General features: G+C 40.6%; 3 protein-coding genes and 1 non-coding gene across 7 annotated transcripts; 1 reads left to right on the top strand and 3 right to left on the bottom strand.

Moving 5' to 3' along the window:
- The first annotated feature begins 701 nt into the window (after nucleotides 1–701).
- Nucleotides 702–7,607, top strand: Synj (synaptojanin). Of its 3 annotated transcripts, none has more exons than XM_089262724.1 (5): nucleotides 702–803; nucleotides 1,244–1,504; nucleotides 2,396–3,703; nucleotides 3,773–6,051; nucleotides 6,648–7,607. In XM_089262724.1, exons 2-4 carry the CDS (start codon nucleotides 1,340–1,342, stop codon nucleotides 6,032–6,034), a joined length of 3,735 nt encoding a protein of 1,244 aa, XP_089118850.1. In that variant the 5' UTR covers nucleotides 702–803; nucleotides 1,244–1,339; the 3' UTR covers nucleotides 6,035–6,051; nucleotides 6,648–7,607. The 3 variants fall into 3 exon arrangements, with proteins under 3 accessions (XP_089118850.1, XP_089118851.1, XP_089118852.1); XM_089262725.1 differs by lacking the exon at nucleotides 702–803 and adding an exon at nucleotides 847–988 and having other exon boundaries at nucleotides 1,245–1,504; XM_089262726.1 differs by lacking the exon at nucleotides 702–803 and adding an exon at nucleotides 1,135–1,158 and having other exon boundaries at nucleotides 1,245–1,504.
- On the bottom strand, nucleotides 6,425–6,496 carry TRNAE-UUC (transfer RNA glutamic acid (anticodon UUC)). Its single transcript has one exon. It is a non-coding gene; the product is annotated as a tRNA-Glu (tRNA).
- Nucleotides 7,608–7,738: 131 nt separating the features above from the next.
- On the bottom strand, nucleotides 7,739–10,488 carry LOC108658871 (outer dynein arm-docking complex subunit 4). 2 transcript variants are annotated; one of them, XM_018111520.3, is made up of 2 exons: nucleotides 8,756–9,511; nucleotides 7,739–8,669 (listed from the first exon to the last, which is right to left on the bottom strand). In XM_018111520.3, the coding sequence occupies exons 1-2, from the start codon at nucleotides 9,332–9,334 to the stop codon at nucleotides 8,013–8,015; spliced, it is 1,236 nt and encodes a 411-aa protein (XP_017967009.3). In that variant the 5' UTR covers nucleotides 9,335–9,511; the 3' UTR covers nucleotides 7,739–8,012. The 2 variants fall into 2 exon arrangements, with proteins under 2 accessions (XP_017967009.3, XP_030244680.2); XM_030388820.2 differs by lacking the exon at nucleotides 8,756–9,511 and adding an exon at nucleotides 10,278–10,488 and having other exon boundaries at nucleotides 7,744–8,669.
- A 3,882-nt stretch (nucleotides 10,489–14,370) lies between these two features.
- On the bottom strand, nucleotides 14,371–15,959 carry LOC108652816 (glyceraldehyde-3-phosphate dehydrogenase 2). The gene is made up of 2 exons (XM_018103013.3): nucleotides 15,729–15,959; nucleotides 14,371–15,648 (listed from the first exon to the last, which is right to left on the bottom strand). Exons 1-2 carry the CDS (start codon nucleotides 15,813–15,815, stop codon nucleotides 14,737–14,739), a joined length of 999 nt encoding a protein of 332 aa, XP_017958502.2. The 5' UTR covers nucleotides 15,816–15,959; the 3' UTR covers nucleotides 14,371–14,736.
- Between the last annotated feature and the right edge of the window lie 892 nt (nucleotides 15,960–16,851).

Raw genomic sequence — 16,851 nt, 5'->3', positions numbered from 1 at the left:
AGAGTATATAATTATGAAAAATAATGAATATAAAAAAGGCTGCCGCCCTTAACGAACTCATCATGTACTGAAAATTGCGTGCACTGTTCCTTATCAATAAAACAAAAAGTAAATGGGCTTTGTGGTTTGATCAAACAAAATCGTTGGGATTTAGATAACAGTCCAAACTAGAAATACAACTGCAAATTAATAAATATTTTATCAAACTATACATATGTTGGCATGACGATTACAAGTTGTGCAAAGTTCAAGTCCATTACGCTCGTGCTACAAAACAATGCCTTACAGATTCATACGGTTTATAAATAAAACATACTCATTATCTCAAGTACGCATTCTAATCTAAAATAATAATAACAATAAATTAATCGCATTCGAATAAAACCTTATTTGCGATCACCAAGAATAAAACAAATCAATCGATTACTTTTGGCTAGATTTTAACATTGAAATATACTACAGTATCTATTTGGTTACTGAAGAGCTTAAAATCTGTTAAGTTTTGAGCCTCCATTAAATTTAAAGTACACCCGAACGTAAAATATTTAAATACTTGCTAATTTCGTGTACTTTCTTGTTTACATTGTTCTCAGCTGTTGGTTATTCGTCACTTTTTTAAAAGCTTAACAGTCTGAAAGCTAACAGTAACAGTTACAGAGGCTCGATTTTGCGAACCTGAACCAGTAGAGCACAATCCAGGGATGCGTTCATTTATTCAGTTCTCCAGCTCATGGAGTCAGTCGTCTTGGTTCCGAACGATTGAATACAAGTACTAAAATTGCAATTAAATTGTCGCAAAAAAAAGGTATTACTTGTCCGCAAAGCTCGGTTAACAGTTATTAACAAGCGTTGGCGACTCTATAAAGTGGCATTTAGTAGAGCAGTCTATTGCTGTGAAGCATATTTGGATTAACAATTGTCAAAAGCTCTTGCACTGTATTGGAATGTGAAAAATCTATACAATTTTATCAGTCAACGGCAGATACATGTAAATAGTGGATGTGATGATGTGTGTGTGTGCACCAGCTGGCGGCTATTGTAACGGGGGCGTATTGGCGAAAATTCTTTGCCAATGGATGTTTGCATTTGTTTATCGCACAATTAACACGCCTCATCAGTTCTGGGATAATTATTTTATGCATATTTGTCTCTATTAATGTACACAGAAAATCGTACGATACCAATTTTGTGCTTCCGTCTGCGTGTTTATTTATGTGTGTGTGTGTGTGCATGTTTACTTGCAGATGCTTTGGCCGCTGTTTAAGCAGCGTTGAAGTGGCACAAACCAGTGAAATTTTAGTTTATCCCCAACGTTGATCGGCACTGGAACGACACCACGATGGCGATGTCCAAGGTGATACGCGTGCTGGAAAAGTCAATACCGCCCTCGCCCCATAGCGTTCTGCTGGAGCATCGCAACAAGACCGACTGCATCCTCTTCGAGTCCCATGTCTGTGCGCTACTGACGCAGCAGGAAAATGTCATACGCAAGCAGTATACAAAGGTATGTGTATCAAATGACGGAATACCATGTATATATGTATGTATATGTACATGTATGTACATGTGTATACATACATATATTCCAATTGCACATTTTGATAAGCTTTAATAACAAAGACACTCGGTTCATGTGAATGCAGTTTCTGACAAACTAAAATGTTACATATATACATATATTACATATATACACAAGCAAGTGCCGTTTTAACTCAATTAGTTTTTAATTGCCCTTAATTATTATTTCATTATTAATTATTAACTTATGTTAAAGGTGAAAATAAGAAAAAGTTTTGTCTTTTCTATTGAACATATGCTTTTCATATATCAATAGAAATTATATACATATATTGATTGGATTACGTATGTATACGCTTAATAAAAAATATACGTAATGTAATTATTATATAAATTCCTTGCTTGAGTTTTTATTTAATTTTAGCAATAATTAAAGCTGAAAAATCAAATTAATATGAACTAAAATAATTGAATTTATTTATTATGATTTTGCCATTATTTTTTTTTTTAATTATCATTATTATTATTTCTATAATATTTATAGTTTCTACAAAATTTAAAATTAAATAAAAAATCATTTTAATTTAAAAAAGCAATAAAATATTTAAAATTAAATAAAAAATCATTTTAATTAAAAAAGGCAATAAAATATGAATTTTTAAATATTTTATAAGTTTACTTTTATATAAAGTTTATGTAAAAATAGATTAATTATTTATATATTCACACGTTAAAGTATTTTTAAAAATACATTTATAGCTAAAATTCCTTTTGATTCTGCGATTCTATCCTAACAATTATTTATATACATATGTATATGCACATTTGCTATAATTATAATAATAACAATCGAATCTATATTTACACTCGCCAACAGGTGTGCGATGCCTACGGCTGCTTGGGCGTGCTGCAGCTGAATGCCGGCGAGAGCACTGTGCTCTTTCTGGTGCTCGTCACGGGCTGCGTATCGATGGGCAAAATTGGCGATGTGGAAATCTTTCGAATAACGCAAACCACATTCGTTTCGCTGCAGAATGCGGTGCTGAACGAGGATAAGATTAGCGAAGTGCGCAAGCTGCTCAATTCGGGCACTTTCTATTTCGCGCACACGAATCCATCGGCGTCTGGGTCGGGCGCGGCCAGTGGCTCCACCTCGTCCAACAGCAAGTTTGACATTACGCTGTGTGCGCAGCGGCGCCACCAGACGTCGGAGACGGACAATCGTTTCTTCTGGAACCGCATGATGCACATTCACCTGATGCGCTTCGGCATCGACTGTCAGTCGTGGCTGCTGCAGACCATGTGCGGCTCCGTGGAGGTGCGCACCGTCTACATAGGCGCCAAGCAGGCGCGAGCCGCCATCATTTCGCGCCTGAGCTGTGAGCGCGCTGGAACGCGTTTCAATGTCCGGGGCACCAACGACGAGGGCTATGTGGCCAACTTTGTGGAGACGGAGCAGGTGATCTATGTGGATGGTGAGATCACCAGCCATGTGCAGACCCGCGGCTCTGTGCCGCTCTTCTGGGAGCAGCCCGGCGTCCAGGTGGGCTCACATAAGGTGAAGCTCTCGCGCGGATTCGAGACCTCGGCCGCGGCCTTTGATCGTCACATGACCATGATGCGACAGCGCTACGGCTACCAGACGATAGTCAATCTGCTGGGCAGCTCCCTCATCGGCAGCAAAGAGGGCGAGGCCATGCTCAGCAACGAGTTCCAGCGACACCATGGCATGTCCGCGCACAAGGATGTGCCGCATGTGGTCTTCGACTATCACCAAGAGTGCCGCGGCGGCAACTTCTCGGCGCTGGCCAAGCTCAAGGAGCGCATGGTCGCTTGTGGTGCCAACTATGGCATCTTCCACGCCTCCAACGGGCAGATAATCAGCGAGCAGTTCGGCGTCGTGCGCACCAATTGCCTGGACTGCTTGGATCGCACCAACTGTGTGCAGACATATTTGGGCCTGGACATACTCAATTTGCAGCTGGAGGCGCTCAAGATGGGCGGCAAGCAGCAGAACGTCTCACGCTTCGAGGAGATCTTTCGCCAAATGTGGATCAACAATGGCAACGAGGTGAGCAAGATCTATGCCGGCACTGGCGCCATCCAAGGCGGCTCCAAGCTCATGGACGGCGCTCGATCTGCAGCGCGCACCATACAGAACAATCTCTTGGACAATTCCAAGCAGGTGAGTGGGCGAATAGTGTAAACAATATGACCTCCATTTATCTCCATGTATCCACTTCCCCCCATACAGGAAGCAATTGATATTCTCCTCGTGGGCTCCACACTCAGCTCGGAGCTGGCGGATCGAGCGCGTATTCTGTTGCCTTCGAACATGCTGCATGCGCCGACCACAACGCTGCGAGAGCTCTGCAAGCGCTACACGGAGTACGTGCGTCCACGCTTGGCCCGCGTCGCTGTCGGCACCTACAATGTGAATGGCGGCAAGCACTTCAAGAGCATTGTGTTCAAGGATTCGCTGGCCGACTGGCTGCTCGACTGTCACGCTCTGGCGCGCTCTAAGGCGCTGGTCGATGTCAACAATCCGTCGGAGCACGCTGATCATCCGGTGGATATCTATGCCATTGGCTTTGAGGAAATCGTGGATCTGAATGCATCGAATATAATGGCCGCCAGCACAGACAACGCCAAGCTGTGGGCCGAGGAGCTGCAGAAGACCATTTCGCGGGACAATGACTACGTGCTGCTCACCTATCAGCAGCTGGTGGGCGTCTGCCTGTACATCTACATACGGCCGGAGCACGCTCCGCACATACGCGACGTGGCCATTGACTGTGTGAAGACGGGCCTGGGCGGTGCCACGGGCAATAAGGGCGCCTGTGCGATTCGCTTCGTGCTGCATGGGAGCTCCATGTGCTTTGTGTGCGCCCATTTTGCGGCCGGCCAATCGCAGGTGGCGGAACGTAACGCTGACTATGCGGAAATCACGCGCAAACTGGCTTTTCCCATGGGCCGCACACTCAAATCCCATGATTGGGTATTCTGGTGCGGTGATTTCAACTATCGCATCGACATGGACAAGGATGAGCTGAAGGAATGCATACGGAATGGAGACCTTAGCACTGTGCTGGAGTTCGATCAGCTGCGCAAGGAACAGGAGGCCGGCAATGTATTCTCCGAGTTTCTGGAGGGCGAGATCACCTTCGATCCGACCTACAAATACGACGTGTTCAGCGATGACTATGACACGTCCGAGAAGCAGCGTGCGCCAGCCTGGACAGATCGTGTGCTCTGGCGTCGCCGCAAAGCATTGGCCGAGAGCGACTTTGGTGGCGTCGGTACGGCTGCATGGAATCCGGGCAAGCTCATCCACTATGGACGCTCCGAGCTGAAGCAAAGCGATCATCGGCCTGTCATCGCCATCATCGATGCTGAGATCATGGAAATCGATCAGCAGCGCCGGCGAGCTGTCTTTGATCAGGTCATTCGTGATCTGGGACCGCCCGACTCGACCATTGTGGTGCATGTGCACGAGCAGTCGGCGGATGCTGATGAGGACGGACCCACTATCTACGACGAGCATGTGATGGCAGCTCTCATAGCCGAGCTCTCTAAAATGGGTGAAGTGACCTTGGTGCGCTATGTGGAGGACACCATGTGGGTGACTTTCCGCAACGGTGAATCGGCGCTCAGTGCCGCTGCCAAGCGGAGTTCGCAGGTCTGTGGCTTGGAGCTGGTCTTCGAGCTGAAGACGCCCGACTGGCCAGCGCAGGTGGACAGGGAGATCGAGTTGTGCACCTCCAATACCATACCGTTGTGCTCGAATCCGACGGAGCAGGCGCAGCTGCTGCAGCTGACGCCAGAGGTGCCACAGCGGCCCAAGCAGCCACCAACGCGTCCAGCCCCAGCGCGTCCGCCCATGCCCATGTCACCAAAGAATTCGCCGCGCCACTTGCCGCACGCGGGCGTCATCAGCATTGTGCCCAAGCCGAACAAGCCCCCCATGCCGCCACAGCCGATGCAGGTGCCGCTGCAGCCTGTGCAGGTGGCGCCACCGCGGCCGCCCAATATGGTGGGCGATACCACGCCCTCGTCGAAATCTCAGTCGCCCACGGAGCCGGGCTCGCCGTTGCATGCCACGTCCGTGAGCTCGTCGGGCTCCTCGTCTGGCAAGGCATCGCCTACGGTGCCTCTGCCCTCTGGACCACCCACGCCACCTCGCCAAATGCAGAGCAAACAGTCGACGCCCGTCTCCACGCCCACGCGGCAGTCGAAACAGGCATCGCTGGAGCAGGCAGACACCGCCTATGAAACAACTAGCAATATCTACGAGGAGATTCAGGATGATGTGCCAGCACCACGCCATCCGCCGCCCTCGGCACCGCCGCCAGTTATGTGTGCCGTTGATAGTCCACGGCGGCAGCCGCCCTTGCCCGCAGGCGCTGCACCACTGGGTCCGCCGCCACCGTTGCCCAACCGTGGCCGTGGACCACCACCAATACCAAATCGTAGCGGAAATGCGCCTCCGCTTCCCACACGCCCCACAAATAACTAAAAACAGGATGCCACAGGGTGAGTAAGCTGGGAAGGGAATGGGATTGGGAATAAATTGATTTCAATTGGAAATTTTAGTTAACTGTATGTCCAAAAATAAACAAATTGAAAGTTCTAAATCTCTTGAAAAGTTTAATATCAATCAATGTTAATTATTAAGCTGTATACGTATGTGTACTAAATTTGCTAGCATGTGTACTAAATTTATTTTTACATATGTGTGTGCATCAAACGCTCGTGTATTAAATAATTATATGGTGGCAATATATTTTTTATATGAAAAGTATATATATGCTTGCTTAAATAAGTATATAAATATAACATAAATAATTGTTAAACATTTAAAAAGCATAATATATTAATTAAAAATATTTAAATACAAAAAATTTACTTCCCATACCGGGAATCGAACCCGGGCCTTCTGGGTGAAAGCCAGATATCCTAGCCACTAGACCATATGGGAGGCTTGATATTTGGCAGCTAAATGCTTATTTCAAGCTGGCTGCACATTAGAAGCTGGCAAGACATTTAAGAAACAAATCTCAAACAAATTTTTTAAAATGTTTCTCTAATATAAATAATATTCATATATTCTCATACTATTTTATTTGCAGATTTTTGTGGAGCACTAAATACTTAATATACTGGCAGTCTACTATATTACATTCCGAGTTGTTGTATTTATCGTTGGAAGTCGCATAACTATAAAGAGATACGTTATAAATATATATTTTTGCCAACTGTATTGTAGATATCATTTATATACACGTTGAAGAATTGAATACAATTGAAATTGAAATTGAAATGAAAACTAAATTGAAATTGGTGTTATATGCGTAGATAAGGCATAAAGAGAAGATTATAAATCAATATTAGTTTCGTTTGTTGCATTTAAATTGAAAATGTTAAATGTTTACCCTATTTGTGTTGAATAAGGGCTTGATTATTTAACCAACACCTGCCGAACGTACTCACAAAAGCACCAAATAACTAATAATTATATACGTATTTATGTTGCGCGATATGAACAAATTAAACAAACATATAAATATAATAAAGTATTTAATTAAATTTAAACTATGTTTAAACGTATATAGCCAGTACTAGTCAAATTATGAAATAAACAAAATGTAGTAGCCAAAAGTATTAACAAAGAACATGAAACAACTAAAATGAACATAACTACATAAATAATTGTTTTGTTAGTTGCAGTTAATGCTTTAGCCACGCAATGCTCTAACTAAATACAAACTTTGGCCCAAGAAGAGCATAATAAAAAACTATTAAATGAAACTAAACTCTTTCATGTGAAGATACTTACCTTATACATACTATGTTGATATCTACAATGAGTTGAACTGTACAACTTTAGACTTTATTTGGTTAAAGGAAAAACCACTCACACACACACACACACACACACACACATGCAAACATATGCGAAAAGAATATCAAAGAAAAAGGCAAATGCAAATGCTATATTTAAATGTTAATGTTACACAAAATGTGCAAATTGTATAAATGTTTAATCATCAAAACGCAAAGCAAATCAATAAATATGATATATAAAAGAAGTTGAGCTGTTTACTAGATATTTAAAAAACTTGAGTAGAACTGTATTTTATTTTTTTATTAAACAAAAAACTTAACACTTAATTTATGTTTTCTATTAGCAATATTAATGAGCATTTCTGATATGAAAAAGTCTAGCAAAGGTTTTAGGTATGGAATACAAATCAAGTTCAAATAGAAAACATAAATATTAATAATTTATCATAATTTAATTGGAATTATTTAAACATTTTCTAGTTTCTAACTTGTAATCAAAACGGAAAACGTAATACTTAAACACATATATAGTCTAGGCCTTAATCTACAACTATTTAGCTAGAGAGGAAGCATTGGATAAAGGCTTGTGATATGGAGACGTCTAGCAGAGTTCTTTGCCTGCTTAATGAATAGTCAATCTGTTGGGCCATCTAGAACCACTTGGGTATCGCATCATTGGGCAGATTCTTATGATTCGGCAGCGCTGTGCAGGGCCTCTGCTGGCGCCAGAACTCCTGCCGCTTGTTGAGGAAGCAAACGGCCTCTTTGGCCAGGGCAGAGATATTCTCAGTGTTGGTGTCGGCGCGTATCAGATCCGGATGCAGCAGCAGCTTCTCCAGATACTCCTTGTCCACGCACAGCTCGCCCAGCAGCTTGCGTGCATTGCGCCGTTCCAGATCCGCCTTGGTGGCCCGCTGGCGTCCGGGCTGCGACTGCGACTGGGACTTGGGCGTGTTGTCGCCCGATTTGCGTGAGACGCCACTCTTGGCCGTGGCCGGCGGCTGATTGGCGCGCGTCTTGGTGCCAATGGTGTTTTCAATGGCCTCCTGGGTCTTCTGCACGCCCAGGCGAAACAGCGCGAGCTCCGGCCGTGCGCGCAGGCCGCGATGGAAGAACATCAGACTCTGCTCGAACTGGCCGAGGTAGTAGAGCGACTCGGCCTTTTGGTAGATGGCGCGTATGTTGTTCTTGTCCTCAGCGAGCGCCGTCTCCGCGTCCTGCAGCGCCTTCGATGCCTCGCCCAGCAGCAAATAGCATTTGCTGCGCGAGATTAGGGCATTGATATCCGTGTTATTCAGCTCCAGTGCCTGTGAATTAAGAGAAACTCCAATTAATGCAAATATTTAAATTTAGTCTCTTTCACTATATAGATATATCTATCTGCTCTTTCGACCTTGCAAAAGAAATGTATCGCATTCTCGGGATTTGCATTTTTGATCTCCTTCAAGCCGAGCGCAATGATCGAGCTGATGTCGGCCTCGTCGGGTATGAGCAGCGCCTCGTTGCGATCCTGTTTCTGTTTGATCTGCAGACTCTGCTTGATGTCGAAGGCGCCCGCACTGACCGCCGCCGCCCGATCCTTGTCCGTGTAGAAGTCCACGAAGTTCTCCTTGGGCTTCTTTTTCTTCAGCATCTGCTCCTCGATGCGTTTGCGTGCCGCGCGCAGCTCGGCCTCGATGCGATTGCCTCGCTTGGAGCCGCCAGCATCCAAATCATCTGGATGCTTGCTAGTTCGCCGGGCGGCACGATCTGAGGAGGATTTGCCAGCACCGCCGGCACCGCCGCCGCCGCCATACGAGTCGCGTCTCTCCCAGATGGGCGGCTTGTGGGAGGCACGACTGCGACCCTTTGACCTTTTGTTCGACTCATCCAATGACTCCTCCTCTGCCGTGGCGCCAGTGCGTATAAAGCTCTGCAGCAGCTCCTGCTCCTTGTCCACGGCCAGAATCGTGTTCAGCACACTCGTGGACATGGTCACAGAAATGAGTCCGTTGCCAATCAATTGAACAGCTCGAAGCGCAGTGCAAGTGTGAAAAATTCACACCTTTCCTGACAGTTCCAAACAAACGGTAATTGATTTGCCATTTGCCCAGTTGCCAGGAAACTAAGGCCAGCCCTAAATATGGGCTAACAATCGATAGCAAAACAAATACCAACAAATGCCAACATTGATGACATTGAAATGATTTTTGATTATCAACGTATATACATACATACATACATATATGTATATGATAGGAGTGTATATATATTTATCAAGACAGCTTCGCTATTATTCTGATTTCAATAATTTCATCTAGATACAGTTTGGAAATGTGCAAAGTTGATTATCTCGAGTGATAACCAATCCAATCTGAATAATTATCATTAACTCTCAAATCATTGGAGCCTCGGAACATGGAAATACCGTTGAAGTAGCAGCGGTTAACTGACATTAATTTTGACGGACTAACATACATACAGTGAATAAGATAAATAAGATGAATTAGCTTACTATTTTCTTCGTGATACTGTTTAACATATACATATATTTTATTTATAAAATTCATAAATACATCACGCTGAAAATAAGAGCTATGTATATACACTATAATTTATATGTTGCCTATCAATTTATAATGTTTTATTTATGTAAGCCAAACCAATTGGATTACTCCAGCCATATATTATATATATTGTGATTTTCACTTCCAATCTATAGAGTATGGCTTTGTCGGCACATCCTCTTTAAGTCCCATCGTTTAAGGAATTTCCCAATTGGCAGTTAAGGCATTTTAAGCTCACGCCAAACAGTTGCAGCGCGCGCAAATGAGCTTTTTCCCCAACATTTACTAGCGCCATCTACAGTTCGTTTCATTTTATAGACGTTGCATTTGAAATATTGAGCATATCAAAAGCGATTGCTGTTCACTTACCTTATTATAGCCTTTTAGCGCTTTATAATATTCACGCACTTTCATATGATTATTGGACTGATCGCAGAGCAATTTAATTGTGGTTTCGATTTCCTCAAGTGTATCCACTTTTTGCTTTTTTCGAGGCATTTTTCAAACGTCTTAAAATTAAAATATTGAAAAAGACAAAATTGTTATGGATTTTTTTAGTTTTCAATGCACTTGATATATATTTTTTTGTGCTTATATTTGTTCTTTTAATAATAAATATTGCAGTTTTTTTACTGCATAAATAATTGTTTTTGTAATAGTATTTTTTTTATTATTATTATTTTATTATATATTTATATTTTATTTATTTAATTACAAATATATATTATAAATATTTTATGTTATTTTTTTTCTGTCTTATAAATTTTGTTTATTTTTAAGTTATTGTTTTTATAGCATTTTTGTAATATTTATTTGTATTTTATTTATTTAATTTAAATCATTTCTTGCTTTATAACACTATTGCTTAACTGCATATTTACTATATATGTATATATAACTAAAAAAAAATAGTTAAATAATAATTCTCCGCCCGTCTGTTCGCCTCAATCGTCAATTTCAAACTAAACCGTTTACTCTTCTTTCATAATTTTCTAGGCTGCCTTCTCTTGACTTCCTGTTGTGTTGTTTCTCTGTTGTTGTTGTTACTGTTGTTGTTGCTGTCGGTTGTTGTGGCTTTTGTGACTTGGTTTGCATGCGCTGACAAGTCCCAATAAACTTCAATAAACTCGTTTTAATATCTCAACAATTTACTTTCATGTTTGCAGACCCAAAAAAATAAAAACAACAACAATTTGTTCGCCCCTCTTTAGAAAAATTAATAACTGCAGCTAATTTTTATGCAATTTCTGCCTACCCATGTATGTATATGTGTGCATAACCCCGTCCCAGCAATTCCTAATTAAAGACACTGAATGTTTCGCTAACAAACTTTAATTGACGGCACGCACATTGGCTCAAATGGCTTTCTGATGAAGCCACAAACAAAGTCAATTAAATGACGGCTGATAGTTGCCAACCCAGACAGACAGACAGACAGACAACACGTTTGGGCCAATCAATACGAGTTGGCTAAGGTGAGGCCTTATTAATGCCAAAAGGCATTCCCCATTTATGGTACCCCCAATAGTGTTCACTTGTTAAGAACATTTATTGCAACATATTTATGAAACTATGCAAATTGCTATTAATTTTCTTGTATTGTTTTTAGAGTAAATAAATAAGTTTGATGTCTGAGACACCCCCCTCTCGCCCCGCCCCCCTCCAAAAAAAACTAAATGCAAAACATTGCGTGTTCTCCACTCATTTGCTTGTGGCAGCAACCTTCGCGGCATGCCGAAACAATTTTTGTTTCGGTTGCCCTCATAAGCAATCGGCTGCAGTGTTGCCTTACATGCGCCATCAGACCAGACCCGGCCAGGACAGCCTACAACAAGCCAGGCCAAGTCATATTTGTGGCCTATTGAAATGTTGTGTCTTGGGTCGACCTGACATCTGACTACGGCCTTCTATCCTCGCCCTGCTGCTTATTCGCTTTATGACGTTGGAAGAATTATGATATTTGCATACGTTCAAGTTGAGAGAGCTTGGAATCGTCTGGCTGCCCTCCACATCCACTCGATGTCTGCTCCTCTTCCTTCTTGCTGGCCATAATCGAAAATATTGTATATGGGTTAGAGTTTAATGCATGCTTATTTGGATTTACGACATTTCCAATTCTGTTGACAAATTGAGGCGTCTCTAAAGGGAGCAGCCTTCTAATCGTTTCAATTGTTTGATTGTTGTGGGTGCAACTCGCAATTCGCTCGGCATGCAATCAGATTGTCCTTAACAAAATATATTGGGGGTACCTGTTGAATAGGATTTATATATGTATGATGTGTATATATATGTAGTATGTGTATATAGGTTATATGTATACATGTTATAATATATACATATATATTTTTATATACATATCTATATATATATATATATTTTAAAGGAATAGGAAGCAAATCAAAAACATAATTTGATCTTTGTAAAAAAAACTTTGCCTTAGATAAATGTACATGCATATATGTATAAATATATATATGCACATATATATATATATATATATATATATAAGTTTAGTCAAAATTTATGAGCATAACTAATAAATTTTTTCTATATTAAAATTTTTCTCATTGAAATCAAAGCTTAGGTTCTAGAGATATACATTTTTAAACTTGCAAAACTGTTTAACCTATTTAGTTCTCTCGCACTGTATGTGCCTATTGAAAGCCTCTCCAATGCTCCATGGCTTTGCCTGTTAATAGTTAATTTGTTAGCACAACTTGACAACCATAATTTACTTTGCTGTTTATACATATATGTATATCATTTTAATTGAATTAATCAGAGCTTTTACAAAAATGTTTATACTGCCAAACACCGTAGAGCTAATTCACTCTATTCCATTTATGTATTCTGAGTGCTTAGACTATATGAGCATACTCTATATGACTGTCTCTCTGTCCACATCAAACTTGACCTTGAGCTAGGCAGACAGACTATGCTATGCAGCCCAACTCAGTTCTCAGTTCTCTTTATGTGCAGCACTCCCAACTCCATCATACCCTCACTGTCGCATATAAAGGGCAGCCCCGCTATAGCTCGGCTTCAGTTGCGTCCCGGGCCTCCTAGCGATCTGTGCTCCTCGTCTTCTTCTTCTGCGAGCTTGTGTGGTATGTAGCGACATTTACTTACTAATATTAAGTATATTAAGTGAATTGTAATATTTATAATACTTTTTAAAAGTTTATAAACATTTTTAATAGTTTATAATAATTCATAATAATTTATAATAATTTATAATAATTTATAATAATTTAAAATAATTTAAAATAATTTATAGCTAAGAAAGTTGTTAATAATTATAGCTAATTTTAGTGTTTAATAGTAAAATTATTTATATTTTAATAAATTTGTTTGCAACTGTTTTGTAATATCTACATAAATATATTTATTGTTTTAGAAATATTATTATAATAATAATCGAATGGTGTATTCCAATTTTAAGAAATAATAATTTCCAATATTAATTTATTTAAATAATAATTATAATAGGCATCATTAAGACTTTTTGTAAATGATAATTCTGAGCTAAATAATCATTACTATTATAACTATTTTGATAATGACCATGAACATATGATCATTATGTGTGTTTAATGATCTGTTTAATACAAATTGTTTAATATGAGATGCTTGTATTTTCAAAACTTGTAAACTCAATATTATAATAATAGATCATGATTATTATAAAATGTATAGCCCAAATATAGCCCCCATTCGAGTTGTAAATTATGGTTAAATAAATAATAATAATGATGAAATTGTATGGTTGTTGTTTCTCGGAATATGCGTCATTCGTTTAGTAATTAGCCGAGCCGCGTATACCGTTTCTATTAATCATTTTAATTTCATTTCACTGGTAACTATTGCACGTAAGCTTTTATGGTAACATTATACTCAAAATGGCACTGTTAGGCTACATGAATTTTCACACATACAAGAAAGTGTATAAAAGGCCTCCGCCAAAAACTCTTTTAATAATAAAGTTTAATATTTTTCACAGGTATTGAAAATAGCTGTAAGATTACGAACAAATTTGCCTATGCTCTTATCAGCTACGGGGTCACTTTGGGAAGTTCAATGTCAAGGGCATTTACGCTGGTTGGCCGGCAGTTTCACATCACTCAGCTTTTGGTTGAGTGCCCATATATAATTTTATTTACATACATATACATATATGTATTGACAATCTTACAAACATATCTACCTATAAATCTCAATATATACAAATATATATGTACATACATATGTATGTGTATTTTTATATTATCTAGTTGTCTTCTATGTTCTTTTTATATGTACATACCTACGCATTATTATGCATTTATTTCATTTATGTGTTTGATAGTTGCCAAGTCAGCTCAGCGACTAGAGAGATCTTTACTTCCTTCATTCTCAGCTGGCTGAAAAATCAATAGACCTTTTGAACCCACTCAATTTCATAAGTTGAATGAAAATGCTGTAATTCTTGGTTTTTGTTTTTATTTTTATTTATTTGTAACGAGATTAGGTTATATAATTGATGTAACTGTATTTGCGCGGTTCATCAAACAGGAGAGAGAAGAGCTGTTGGAAATACAATACAAAACATATGCAAATACATACATATGTATACACATACATACATATTCACATACAAATGTCACAATAAACTTATAAGCGTGTGTGTGTGTTTGTGTATGTATATGTATTTGTATTTATTGGGTGGCTGTGTGTTCATGTGGGCGAATATCGGAGCCTTCTCATCTATATAGTTATGTAAATGCTACACCTCCTGTTTGTGCGTATTGAGAAGTTAACATTGTATTAGCTGGATCTGCTATTTATTGATTTAATCCTTGCTCTGCATGTACTTGATCAAGTCAATGACACGGTTGGAGTAACCGAACTCGTTGTCGTACCAGGAAATCAGCTTGACGAACTTGTCGTTGAGCGAGATGCCAGCCTTGGCGTCGAACACAGACGAGTGAGTGTCGCTGAGGAAGTCAGTGGAGACGACCTCCTCATCGGTGTAGCCCAGAATGCCCTTCAATGGACCGTTGGCGGCCTCCTGTACCTTAGCCTTGATTTCATCGTAGGTGGCGCCCTTGCCCAGGCGGACAGTCAAATCGACAACGGACACATTTGGTGTGGGCACACGGAAGGCCATGCCAGTCAGTTTGCCATTCAGAGCTGGAATGACTTTGCCGACGGCCTTGGCGGCGCCAGTGGATGCTGGAATGATGTTTTGGGCAGCACCACGGCCATCGCGCCACAACTTGCCGGAGGGGCCATCGACGGTCTTCTGGGTGGCTGTGGTGGCATGCACCGTGGTCATCAGACCCTCCACAATCTCGAAGTTATCGTTGATAACCTTAGCCAATGGAGCCAAGCAGTTGGTGGTGCAAGAGGCGTTCGACACGACCTTCATGTCGGGGCTGTAAGCATCCAAGTTCACGCCGCACACGAACATGGGCGCATCGGCAGATGGAGCCGAGATGACAACCTTCTTGGCACCGCCCTTCAAGTGAGTGGAGGCCTTCTCGGTGGTGGTGAAGACACCAGTGGACTCAACCACGTACTCAGCGCCAGCGCTGGCCCAGTTGATGTTAGCGGGGTCGCGTTCACTGAACACGGTGATCTTCTGGCCATTGACGACCAGGAAGCCGCCCTCGGCGGAGACGGTGCCCTTGAAACGGCCGTGAGTGGAATCGAACTTGAACAAGTAGACCATGTAGTTCACATCGATGAAGGGATCGTTAACCTGCAAATTACACAAATCCAAGAAAATTTCACACATTTTTCTTTTCGCAATTACATTTTAGCGGCTTTTGCTATACTTACAGCAACGACGCTGGCGCCTTTGTCGATGGCGGCACGCAGCACCAGACGACCAATGCGGCCAAATCCATTAATACCAATCTTCGACATGATTAAATTTTCTTTTTTTTGTACTTTGCCTGGATCACACTTTTACTTTCGCTCAGTTCACCCGTCAGGAATCAACTGCAACTGCTCTGGCTAATAGTCTTCAGATAGAGCGTTCGCGTTTGGCGAGTTCAAAGTCAAATGAAGGACGTTTACGTCACGCCCACCCCACAGCGCAAGTTTGAGCAAAACGAGAGCATTAGAAAGCTGACTGCTATGCGACGCACGCGCATTTGTATGCCACCAACTTCACGCGACTGTAAAGTATTAAAATAGCAACTCTTCAAGCTTAAGCGCGCGCGCACACAAACACACACATGGAAAACAGAGCGCGCAATCAACTGATATTTATTTTTAAAATATTTAAGCTTCCCAATTAAGAAACCTTGCGGTATTAACATGAATACATGGTTAAACATTGCAATATCATAAATATGATGTTTTTATGTTATGCTTTGAAGTGTATAAACTTAGTTTTGTATACAAATCTTAAACAATGAATTTAGCATTGAGATAAGTATTTATTTCGTTAGTTGCAGGAGTACAGAAAGCCATTAGAGCCATCTAGCGTTCGATTTTAATTAATATTTGTAGCTGTTATTAATTTGAATAATGGTAAGGAAAATAAAAACTTTAGCTAAATGTCATTTAAAATTTCATCAATTCAACTATACGGCATACAAAATATTACAAAATTAAAGTCTCGCACATGTGACTAAATGTGATTACATTGCTTTTCATTATTTTTCTGTAATTCGTTGCGTGTAAAATTCAATGAATGTAACTTTACGCCTATTTTGGCTAATAGGCCTAATGTATTTTTGATTATCAAATGTGTAAATGTATTACAAAACTAATATCAAAGTAATAAACTCTAAAAGTAAGCCTACAGTTCATGAAATGGCATAGTAATACGATTTTGTTTTTTTGTGGAAGGCGCTAATGATCTGTTAAATACATTTTAATTTTCTTATTCATGTAATCAATTTTTAAAATTCAGGGCTTACATCAGTTATTATTAGTATAAAAGTAGTATATT

Source organism: Drosophila navojoa, chromosome 5 (genome assembly GCF_054131105.1).
Source record: "Drosophila navojoa isolate 15081-1374.11 chromosome 5, UAZ_NAV_1.0, whole genome shotgun sequence".
NCBI classification, from domain to species: domain Eukaryota; kingdom Metazoa; phylum Arthropoda; class Insecta; order Diptera; family Drosophilidae; genus Drosophila; species Drosophila navojoa.
This window is presented reverse-complemented; position numbering and strand designations above follow the sequence as displayed.

What these genes read in the sequence shown, in the direction of transcription:
- Synj (XM_089262724.1), top strand. Translation starts at nt 1,340, where the DNA reads ATGGCGATGTCCAAGGTGATACGCGTGCTGGAAAAGTCAATACCGCCC. An exon ending in TACGCAAGCAGTATACAAAG is followed by an intron (nt 1,505 to 2,395) that starts GTATGTGTATCA and finishes ACTCGCCAACAG; the next exon opens with GTGTGCGATGCCTACGGCTG. An exon ending in TCTTGGACAATTCCAAGCAG is followed by an intron (nt 3,704 to 3,772) that starts GTGAGTGGGCGA and finishes CCCCCCATACAG; the next exon opens with GAAGCAATTGATATTCTCCT.
- LOC108652816 (XM_018103013.3), bottom strand. Translation starts at nt 15,815, where the DNA reads ATGTCGAAGATTGGTATTAATGGATTTGGCCGCATTGGTCGTCTGGTG. An exon ending in AAGGCGCCAGCGTCGTTGCT is followed by an intron (nt 15,649 to 15,728) that starts GTAAGTATAGCA and finishes TGTAATTTGCAG; the next exon opens with GTTAACGATCCCTTCATCGA.
- LOC108658871 (XM_018111520.3), bottom strand. Translation starts at nt 9,334, where the DNA reads ATGTCCACGAGTGTGCTGAACACGATTCTGGCCGTGGACAAGGAGCAG. An exon ending in CGATACATTTCTTTTGCAAG is followed by an intron (nt 8,670 to 8,755) that starts GTCGAAAGAGCA and finishes CTTAATTCACAG; the next exon opens with GCACTGGAGCTGAATAACAC.